At 38.1% G+C, this 12143-nt stretch overlaps 1 protein-coding gene across 2 annotated transcripts in view; it reads right to left on the bottom strand.

Moving 5' to 3' along the window:
- LOC141374965 (X-ray repair cross-complementing protein 5-like) overlaps window positions 1–12143 on the bottom strand; it is a 43684-nt gene that overhangs the window by 10170 nt on the left and 21371 nt on the right. For both annotated transcript variants that reach the window (NM_001441579.1, XM_087265882.1), the window contains 6 exon segments: window positions 1036–1105; window positions 2511–2598; window positions 4486–4682; window positions 6663–6793; window positions 10561–10651; window positions 10800–10937. In NM_001441579.1, coding sequence (NP_001428508.1) covers window positions 1036–1105; window positions 2511–2598; window positions 4486–4682; window positions 6663–6793; window positions 10561–10651; window positions 10800–10937 — 715 coding nt within the window.

Consider the following 12143-nt stretch of genomic DNA (forward strand, 5'->3'; position numbering starts at 1 on the left):
TCCATATTTGACTGTAACACAGGTCAATCATTGAGCAGAAGAAGAAAGTAAAGCATTCATAATCATTACATACCAGTATTGTTATTATAAATTAAAATTATTTTAAAAAATTGTTAAACAATACATTAATAATATTAAATCAATAATAAATTGAACATTTGTTTATATATACACATACATACGCACGCACGCACACACACACACAGTCTCCGGAAAGTATTAATAGCGCTTCAATTTTCCCACATTTGTTCGTATTACAGCCTTATTCCAAAATGGATTAAATTAATTTATTTCCTCAACACATCGTGCACTAACAAACTATATTACGTTAAAAGTCACTTAAATCCCCTTTCTTCCCCATTCTGATGCTCGGTTTGAACTGCAGCAGATCGTCCTGACCATGTCTACATGCCTAGATGCATTGAGCTGCTGTCATGTGATTGGCTGATTGGAAATTTGCGTTAACGAGCAGTTGGACAGGTGTAGCTAATAAAGTGGCCGGTGAGAGTGTGAAATAATAACCTGAATCAAGGCCTTCAAGGATCCCAGGATATTGGTTTTACGTTATATCTATAATCCGCTTGTTAAGTGTGACGTCACGCGAAGCGGCTTCCGGGTCCAAGCGCTCTATTCAACTGAATGGGGAGACTCATGAAATGGTAATAATAAACGTTTACAAAGTGATTTAATGCTTTTGAAAATCACGATCGCAGTATTTATGTCCATGCCTAATATCCGATGGCCAGAAAGTGATAAATTTTTTTAAAATAGTTAAATTTTTGGTATTTGTTATGCAGCAAGCCCAGAGATTGTTGTGTACACTATGATTTTATACAAAATTAACTTTAATGTGTGATAGGAATAAAACGCGATCATAAACGAATGATTTCTCCACTCAAATGAATGGCGGCTTGGACCCGGAAACAGTATTACATACGCCACAAACACGTCACCACTTAACAAGCGGATAGCACACACTTTCATGAAGGTTGAAAATTGTGGATGTAAGAGAGACAAAAAAAAATCAAATCTCACCTTGATCGAAAGAAACCGTCTTCTGTCTTATCAGTGTGCAGAAATCTCTGGCTGGATTGACGCTGCCAACCTGAAAGTTTACATGTAATTATTTATACAGCATTATAGTTCAGACGAATGCACATGCATTTTACTCTCTAAAACCATTCTGTTATTTCACAAATGGAAAAATTAATGGTTTCAATCAATTTCTGCAATACATGCTTACATAACTGTCACTCATAAATATGTCATGTTATAAACCAAATAGGCTGCGAAGAGTATTTTACATGTTTGTCTCCATACAATTAATGGTTTCTCAGTGTGTTATACAATTATAAAAAAAAACATTAAAAAGAAACATTAAAATAAATATATTAATTATTCAAATGCATAATTTATTAAACTGCTATTCAAAATACTGTAGTGGGTCAGGATTCTCAGCATGTTTTAAATAAAAACCAGCATTATAGTGAAATATTTTTGCAATATAAAATAACTGTTAAGGGCGTCACTGTGGCGCAGTGGGTAGCACGATTGCCTCACAGCAAGAAGGTTGATGGTTCAAGCCCCGGCTGGGTCAGTTGGCATTTCTGTGTGGAGTTTGCATGTTCTCTCTGTGCCGATGTAAACTGAATGAATGAAGTTTTCTATTTTAATTTTATTTACAATGAATTTATTCTTGATGCAAAGATGATATTTTTGCATCCTAAACGTAATGCATCCTCGCTTAAATATGGACATTTATTGTTTCTTAAAACACATAAAAAATGCATTACTTGTTTAGATTAAATCTGCTGTTTACTGTTTAAAATGAATAATTAAATATGTTTGGTCAGAATCACAATTTTAGCTAATAATAAAAATAATAATAAATATTTAACTTTTTTCCCTAAAAAAGGCAACTCATAAAATACTACTCATAAAATCCTAAATAAATTAAATATTTGTAAAAATCCTGATACGTTTAAAATTTTATTTAAAAATATAAAATTTGGACACGTTTTACTTGGGTACAGATTATGTAAAAAAATGACATGAAAATTTTTTTTGCTTATCTTTTTTGCCTGTTTAAGGATTAATAAAAGTGTTAAATTCTGCTGAACTGTAGTAATAATAATAATAATATATTGTTTTAAAGTAAAGTTTTACAAACTAATTTCGAGAGGAGCATGTGATATAATTGATCGTGTTTGGTCTCTCATCCGTAATTAGCAACAATCCAATCAGATTGATAAAAGCCCACTATAAATAAACTGACCCTACTGCTTATCTTTGTTTTGAAAAAATCCCCCCATCCACTCCATCTCCTCCTTTACCAGGGGAAGCTCTCGAGACCTACCTGATCTCAGACCCCCTTACATGCTCATTGACAAGGTGGGAGCCCTGGGCTCAATCATCTCCGAGCTCAGGGTTCTCTCCAGGGACAAACCTGCTATTAGCGTCAAGCAATATCTAAGTGTGAACTCTTGAATAATAATAATTTTGTGTCTCACCGATGTGATGTTTCCCTCTGTAATCTCAGCCAGGTTAAACTCGGTTTCTTCATTCACTTTGACTTTCTTGGCATCTGGTTCATCAGCGCTGACGAAGAGACACAGATCATTTAAAAACAAACATTTTCAGTCACAATTTCAGATCACAAATCATGAACATTACAGAAAAATTACATATTTTCATCATGTCATATTTTTGTGGCGAGTTTTCGCTAAATTTACGGCATTTCTTTTCTTGTTTTGCTGTAAAAACATACACAAATTTACACACCTTAATCCGTTGACATCGAGAACCATTTATCTCTGTAATTTATATAGAAGAAACCCTGAGAGATACTCAGTTAGAAATGTATGTATGTGTATGCACACACGCTTGTGTCTGTAGCTATGTTTCCATCCAAAGATGCAAAATAAATCGATGTGCAAAACTGGAATATTGCATATAAGACATGCAAATAAAGCAGCGTTCCCATTAAATGAGTCAAAGGGAAAAATTGCCTTTTAAAATGCCACTTCTCGATAAACTGGCGCCAAATATCAACAGTAAAGATGGAATTTGCTGAAGTAGGAGAAAAATTGCATGAATCATTTCTTTATTTAATAAGTGAAGTTTCACAAACTAATTTCGATCAAGAGCACTTGATAAAATTGATCGCGGTTTGTCTCTCATCATTAGTAAGCCAATTGACAATTCTTGAGGTAATTAATAATGTAATAACACTAATACTGAAATGATTAAGGCGTTTTACAATGACCAAAACAACATTTCAGATGCTTTACAGCGTGCTCAGCCTGCTGGTTTATCCATTCTCACGTTTTTATCAGTACGTGATCTTATAACACAATCACATGACTTTTTTAATGCGCATACTGGAATTTATTCACTAAAAGTGTTTCCATTGTAGTTTATCTTTTCTTATGGAAAAAGAAGTTTATCCAAATTAGTTATGCGCATATATTTTTAATGCACATTTTCAAGATGCGCATCTTGGCGTTTCCATCAACCATTTTTTATGTGCATATCCTAAAATGTGCATAAAAAAGGTGGATGGAAACATAGCTTGTGTGAGTAAGTATTATAATTAATATTAGTGATACTGTCTTTTTGTTTTTGTTCCTTTTTCCCCTTTTCTGTCATTTAGACAGAATTTATTTCATATTTATTGTATTTTTTGTGACTTCAATTATGTAAATATTTTCCATTTTGTTTTCATGATTTAAATGGATGGTTTGGAAATACTATTAAAAAAAGTAAACTGCATCCATACATCTCTGCAAGGACTCAAATCACTTATTAATAAAGTCATCTTAAATGGCGAAGAAAGCGTTCTTGCAGGACTCCTAGTGTTCATCTTCAATGCCTCCTCCTTTATCTTATCCCAGACATGCTCAATAATGTTCATGTCTGGTGACTGGGCTGGCCAATCCTGGAGCAGCTTGACCTTCTTTGCTTTTAGGAGCTTTGATGTGGAGGCTGAAGTATGAGAAGGAACGCTATCCTGCTGGAGAATTTGCCCTCTCCTGTGGTTTGTAATGTAATGGGCAGCACAAATGGGTTGATAACTGAGGCTGTTGATGCTGCCATCCACTCTGCAGATCTCTCGCACCCCCCCCATACCGAATGTAACCCCAAACCATGACTTTTCCTTCACCAAACTTGACTGATTTCTATGAGAATCTTGGGTTCATGGTGGTTCCAGTAGGTCTTCTGCAGTATTTGTGATGATTGGGATGCAGTTCAACAGATGACCAACTCGAAGTCAAGTTATTATTTGTTGCTCTTATAACTGGGATCGACTTTTGTCAGGTAGTGTATATCACAGAAACACAAAATATTTCTCAATGTCAGTTTTTGTCAATATCCTTTAGCCCTACTACAGACCGGCACATATTTCCAGCCAAACTATAACAGGATTGCTGGAAGTCGTGTAGCACTTCTCATCGATTCTCCAGTGCTGATTTGCTCATTTCTCACCTGCTGCCGAACACGTCTGCGCTCGTCTTCTGCTCTTTCTTTTTCACCACCACTTTAAGAGGGAAGCTGGTCTTGACGTCCCGCAGAGGGGCCTGGCAGCGAGCGGACACGGCCTGCGGTCTTTCCAGGACCCGCTTGAGCCACGGATCCACGGGAGGCAGAGGATCATCAGGATTCACACCGCGGTGATGCAAACACTACAGACGCAAGCCAAGAAAAGATCAATGAGAGCCACTGCAGAGAAAACCCGGACTTCATAGACAACGCCACACACCCGAGTCACTGTATTACTGAAGGACAGAGAGAGGAGAAGTCGACGTTTACTGAAAATTGTGTTTATGTCAATAAATGTTATTTTCATTGCGTTTTAAGTTAATAACTTAAAGGGCACATAGTTTACCCCTTTTTTATAATTTTACATTAATATTATGGTTCTTCTGAGTGTAGTTTAGGCTCAGTTTACAACACAGTTCAGATGTTTTTATTATAATGTGTTCAAAAGTGTCATGTTGGGGGTGTGTACGCAGCTCGCTGTTTTAGGGGTGTGTTGCTTCACATGAAAATTAGGCTGTTTCTCAATTCCAAGAACGCAGAGAACGGACTTGTGTTCTTGTGGAGACCGGTCTTGCCAGGTGTCCTCGGAAGAACGAACTCAGGAGACCGCGAGGGCAGAGAATGCGTCCTTTGAGAAATGGGATGCTGCGTTCTTCCTGATGGTCACGTGACCTTCACGCGTTTTAAATGGAAACTATTTAAAGATTACAGCACTCATACAACAATTTATTGTTTTCCCATTTTCAAAATATATACTATGCATAAAAACATAAATATACTCTGCACAATATAAATAAAACAGATTTTAATACGAATTTCAGCAAACAAACAACCCTTGATGTGTTTATTCCTTTATTAAGATACTCATGTTAATGTTTACTTTCACCGTTTCATTTAGGGAAACTCCTGAGGTAAATAAGTGATATCTCTGAACTTTAATAATAAATCTAGATAAAATGCTGCGCTTCCCACCTCCAGTCGCAATGACTTCTGGGACTTCCAGAGCGAGTTCGCTGCTCAAGTCTGCATCAGTGCGTCCTCGATATCAAGATCACATCCGGGAAGTTTCACGCGTCCTCCACACTTGCGGTCTTGAGTATTGGAACTGAACTTAGGCAGCTGATGATGACGTTGCACCAGAACACGAGGACGCAAGACCGCTGAAGAACGCATATTGAGAAACAGCCTTAGTTTTGGCTTCCCGCTCGAATGAACAAAGGGGGCGGAGCCAAGAGCTCACCCGCTCTGTGTCTTCAACAGACAGGCAGACTGTGAGAAGGAGCAGGAGTGAGAGGATAAGCATTCAGCAGTACATGTACGACTCGGACACAGACCAAGCAGAGTACAAAATCATGCGGCTAGGCTCCGCGGACAGCCGCCGGCTTCAAGTGGCGTTGTGTTTACCCTGATAGAAACCTGTTTAGAGTTCTAAAATGCATGGTGCTGCGTCAGCGTCATGCCACGCAGAGCGGCGCTTCTGGTGCGCGACCTGCAGGCAATTTGTTTTTTTTGTCCAATGGAGAGACGCGCACATGATGCACTTTTCCAGCTGCACCTAGTTAAGATCATGGGGAGCTTCTGCGACCTCAAGAAATGCAAACGGCTGAAGTTTAAGGTAGACGCAATGAAAAGTAAACGTTTGCAAACCTACCTAAAGATACAACCAATAATTCCGATTACAGCAATCATGTGGTGAATGTTGATCTTGTGTTGAGCCCAATGAGCCTGGCATCTAAAAATAGAGCAAGGGTGTTCCTTTAGTGATATCGCTTTGACTCGCGCTGAAAATGGCGGAGGTGAAATGAAAATCAATATTGGTGCGCGAGGGACCGCACTCCTACGTCAAGTTGCTGTCGCTCTGAAAACCGTTCCAATCGGTCCAATGTTTTTATGTTGTTAAATAAAAATAAAAAAGGACTGGGTGTGTTTATATCACCCCAATATGATGATCTATACACTATATATACACATATGTCTGTCCAAATAGCTTGAAAGGTAGATTTTTCACCATAGGTGCCCTTTAAAATAACCATATGAGGCTGAGAAAAACTGTAGATGGACTTTTGCATCTGAACTCTTCAAATACTGTCAGCAGAAACATCCAGCACTCTATATCATCATACCTGGAAGAGCCTCTGGAACTGTGGGTTTGGGATGTGGTTGACTTTGAAGATCTCCACACTTTCTCCATTCTCATCCTTCTCCATCAGCATCATGGAGTCGATCAGCGCATCTACGGCTGACAACTGAGACCCTGAGCACAAAAAAAAAAACATTTAAAAAAACATAAAATCCTTGGTCCATTTGGGCTATAAAGTGACAAACTACAAGCTTTACATGTTTGTATCAGTTTCATATCTTCTAAACGCAAATCGTCACTGTTTTGGAGCACACTAGCTTACAGATATCTTAAAAATTAATAATACTGATAATAACATCTAAAAAATTTATTTTAATTTCTATTAAAATGTTAATGTTAATGTATGAAACACAAATTCCTAACAAATGCATACAATTATTGTATGAAATTTATATTCCTTGACAAATAAACAAATCAATAACATGGGTAACACTTTAGTTTAAGTAACAATCCAAACCACTACAGCTTATTACCTGTCCGATAAATTTATTTTTATTACTTGTGTATTTATTTTTGTCAGAAAAATGTTTAGACTGGCGACGCTGTGGCGGAGTGGGTAGCACATTCGCCTCACAGCAAGAAGGTCTCTGGTTCGATCCTGTATGAGTGTGTGTGTGTATGTGTGGATGTTTCCCAGAGATGGGTTGCGGCTGGAAGGGAATCCACTGTGTAAAAACTTGCTGGATAAGTTGCCGGTTCATTCCGCTGTGGCGACCTCGGATTAATAAAGGGACTAAGCCGACAAGAAAATGAATGAATGAATGTTTAGACTAACATCATATTAATGAATCTTTTTCTTTTGTATAATCTCACATGTTGACCTGACACACTTCCTTTTTTTACTGTGCTGCATACTTTTAGAGATACTGCTGACCAAAGGAAATATATTAAAGAATAAATTTAGGGTTGTTCCAGACTGCTGTCTGGACATGTTACAAGTTGTCATGATGCTCGTAGAAGTGGTGAAATATGTCAAAGATGCAGGTAATTGTTCAGTTCTGGTATGCAGTAAGAGTTGCAGAAAGAGGAAGTATGTCTGGGGGTACAAGGCAAGGCAAGGCAAGTTTATTTATATAGCACATTTCATACACAGTGGCAATTCAAAGTGCTTTACATAAACAAGAATAAAAGAAACAAGTAAAATAAAAATAAAAAAAATAATAATAAAAATGCGTAAAAACCATAGACTGTAAAATATATGGACGTAGTGTCCGTGACGTCACCCATAGGTTTCTGAAGAGCGCAAAAGAAGCCACAAGTAGGCGTGGCCAACCGTCGCCATTTTGGTCACGCGTCATCACACCCACGGCGGGATACCAAACAAGGGCAAAGAGGCGGAGAGTGAGCGGAGCTACAGACACCTGCTAGCATTTAGCTTGGACCTGGTTCAGACCGTTCAGACACACTTTACTTTGGGAGAACGCTTAATACTTTATCACTTGTGACTCGTTTGTATTCTGACCACTTGTGCTTGGTTGTACACTATATCAATAAAGTGTTTAGACTTTTAAAAACACTGCTGTAATACATTGAGCCACTAAGCATTGTTCTTATGACGTTTTTCAACAGGAGGAAAACGCGAATTACTTCCAAACACTTCAGATATAGTCTGTGTTAGTTAATGTAAGACTATTGATGAAATCCAGCATAACACTGTATGACAACGCTTCAGATGACTGATCTAGAGCCTACAGCTAATCAATCTGACAGATTCTGCAGTGCATTACAGCTCTAAATATAAATAAAAACGATAAATGATCTTAAATAAAACGAATACATGTATAGAGATGGTATATAAGTATATAACTTTACTCACATGGGAAACGGAGGCCACGTGAATGGTTTGTGAGCACAATTAAGTGCTCTCAGCATGCCATGCCATCTAATAATTGTGGGAAACAAGTCCAAAAGGCAGCTGACTGTGTAAAGCCACATAAAACAACACAGAAATACGATAAATATGCCGAGTTCAGTCGCTAATCTGCAGAGGTGACGGCGACCAGCGAGACCTAACTGTCACTCAAGTGGCCACTCCCTTAATTATGCAAACTTAATATAATTTAATATAAAGGAAACTGATGAGTTATAAAAATATTCACCCCCCTCACAGTTGTCATGAAGGGTAATATTAGCTGTATTAACCAAAATCTTTTTTTGTAGCAGGCTGTAAACACCTTTTTTTCTGCTGTAAAGTTGGCCATTCTAACAGTGGGCTCAATTGAAATTTGCTCTGTTTTGGAGCCAGGAGCGGCCAGGACTAGCGGAATTTCGGATGAATTGCAGTTTTAGTTACTTCCGTATTGGCTTCCTGAGAGAGAGCGGGAGGTTGCTGCTTGGTAAAAACACAACAAAACATAAAAACAGGTAAAATGTGATATAAAAGAATGAAGAAGAAAAGAAAAACATGATAGTGCAATTTGTCTTACGCAGCACAGTGCTCATTCAGTAAAGGCACAGCTAAACAGATGTGTTTTCAGTCTTGATTTGAATGTGCCTAATGTTGGAGCACATCTGATCATTTCTGAAAGCTGATTCCAGCAGCGAGGGGCGTAGTGGCTGAAGGCAGATTCACCCTGCTTTGACTGAACTCTTGGAACTTCTAGTTTATATGATCCTAAAGATCTGAGTGATCTGTTAGGTTTGTATTCAGTGAGCATATCTGTGATGTATTGTGGTCCTAGGCCATTTAGTGATTTATAGACCAGTAATAATACTTTAAAATCTATTCTGAATGTAACTGGCAGCCAGTGTAAAGACCTGAGGACAGGTGTGATCTGCTCTGATTTTCTGGTTCTTTTTTCTGGATCTTTTTTTTTTTTTTTTCTGGTTAGAATTCTGGCTGCAGCGTTCTGGATGAGCTGCAACTGTCTGACTGTCTTTTTAGGAAGACCAGTGAGGAGTCCATTACAGTAATCCACCCTGCTGCTGATAAAAGCATCAATAAGTTTCTCCAAATCTTCACTGGAAACAAAGCATCTGATTCTTGCTATGTTTTTGAGATGATAGTATGCTGATTTACTGACTGCTTTGACGTGACTACTGAAACTCAGATCTGACTCCAGAGTCACACCAAGATTTTTGACCTTATTTTTTGTCGTTTGACCTTTAGTGCCAAGGTACGCGTTTACCTTGAGAACCTCATCTTTGTTTCCAAACACAATCATTTCAGTTTTCTCTTTGTTTAACTGAAGAAAGTTTTGGCACATCCAATTGCTCATTTCATCAATGCATTGGCAGAGGGTGTCAATGGGGCTGTAGTCATTAGGCTGTAATGAGCCAGTACAAGAGCCAAAGGACTGCAGAATGACTGATAAGTGACGTAAAACCAAAACTCCACCTGTTAAGATCAGTTGTGTATATATGCTGGAGTCAGGAAATGTATGTTAGAGCTCTGTCATCGAATTATTCATTTGTATCTAATAAATTACTAATATTTTTGGCATTAAAGAAAACACTTTCCAGGCCTTTTCTTATTGAACAAGCATGGAATTGGCTTGATATTCTAACACTATTATTAAGATATTAACTGTTTGTTAGCACTTACAATGTATAATCTTATTTTACATTCCTAATCACTTTACATCCCTAATCAATAAACACACTTGCATAATTAATTAGTACTTTATTAAGCTAAAAATCTTAGTTAAGTGTCTGTAAATCCCTGACAGATGTATAAAATTAGTTTTTCTTGAACACGGATACGCTGCACTTACGCTAAACAATATTTTACCAGCTTTTAAAAGGACATTTGAATAAAAATCATGTAGAAAACGCAGAAACGAGTGCACTTGGTCTATACAGCTTAGATCTGGAATAACTTCAAATATATCTATTTAAAACTGCCTCCATATTTTTGTGAGTATTTTAATGCGAGTGCTGACCTGATGGCATAAACTTCTTGTTGTTTTCCAGCATGGGGAAAGTGAACTGACGGAGATCCTCCATATACGGCAGCTGAACGTACAGCAGACACTGAGAAAGAGAAATATGAGGAGTCTGGTTTATGATATACTGAACAGAAAGCATTCAGTGTTTGTTCTGTTTCATAAAGGGGTGTAACAATTCACAGAACTCTCGATTCGATAACTTCTTGATTTCAGTTTAATATAAACCCACATACTTCATATTTTTTCTTTATGCAGGGAAACGCGGCGCCCACTTGAGGATTGCTGCGGCGGTCGTAAGCATAACGTACAATGGCTGCCATCTTTAGACCATCAAGAGCACGAATCAGAGAGGACAGAGCAACTGCTGCATGCTGAAAACACACAAACAAAACATTAAACACACACAAACTTAAAAAACAACAACTTTAAGAGCTGGGAGAAATGCAGTTTTCTGTTGAATACTAAAACATTACACTGCTATTCAAAAGATTGGGGTCAGTAAAACGTGTCAAATAAATCAATAATCGTGTTCTGCAAGTACATTCAAGCAATCGGTAACAGTACAGACAATAACATTACGTATTTAATAATGACTATTGATCAATAGAAGATTTCCATTTTAAATTAAATGTTCTTCCTTTACACTTTCCATTCATCACATAATTTTGAAACAGTGTCCACAAAAATTTAAAGCAGCACAACAATATTTCGTATTGATTATAAAATATTACTTCTTACCTATAAAGCTTTAAATAATCGAGCTCCTGTTTCTCTAACAAACCTTGTGTCTCGCTACAATCCAGCCTGCTCTTTTAGATCTCAAAACTCAGGGCTTCTGGTGGTACCTAGAATAGCAAAGCCTTCTAAAGGAGGCCGAGCCTTCTCATTTATGGCTCCTTAACTCTAAAATAGCCTTCCTGATAATGTCTGGGGCTCAGACACACTCAGTCAGTTCAAAACTAAATTAAAGACCGATCTTTTTAGTAAAGCACACTCAATGTGTCACATAGCGGTATGATGCATGAATGTGCTCCACGCAGGTGAGCAGGCTTGACAACCACCTGCAGGACACATTCCTCCTTAATACACCAGACACTGTGTTAGAAACTCTTATATGCTTTACATTTTTGTTTAAAATACCTGCTATTTTCATTTATAACACTATAATTTTGCACGTCGTTTAAATACACTATGAACAGCAGCTACGCCAATTAATTTCCTTATTCTCTATTTCCATGTGGGAATACTCATTTCGAGGCCCCCAGAGATTATCCAGCGCCATTGATGATCCAAGACCTGTGAAGAGGTAATCTCAAGGTCTCCATAATCCTGGACCAGGCTGTATCCTGAGCTGATGCTGAGAGGGTCATGGAGGAATGGAGTGCATGAGACTGATTTCTGAAAGACCACAGTGACAAACGAGTCCCTGCATTGATCCTGTGGGCCAGCCTGACCACCCGCCGGTGACCTACTCACGCCTGGACGGACATCCAGCTTCTCCGGCCTCGGGCTCCTAGACTGCAGCTCCACCCAGGAAGTTTGGCCAGAAGAATAAAGGTCGTGCCCAACAGAGCTTA

The sequence above is a fragment of the Danio rerio genome, chromosome 9 (assembly GCF_052040795.2).
Source record: "Danio rerio strain M-AB ecotype USA chromosome 9, GRCz13ab, whole genome shotgun sequence".
Lineage (NCBI taxonomy): Eukaryota > Metazoa > Chordata > Actinopteri > Cypriniformes > Danionidae > Danio > Danio rerio.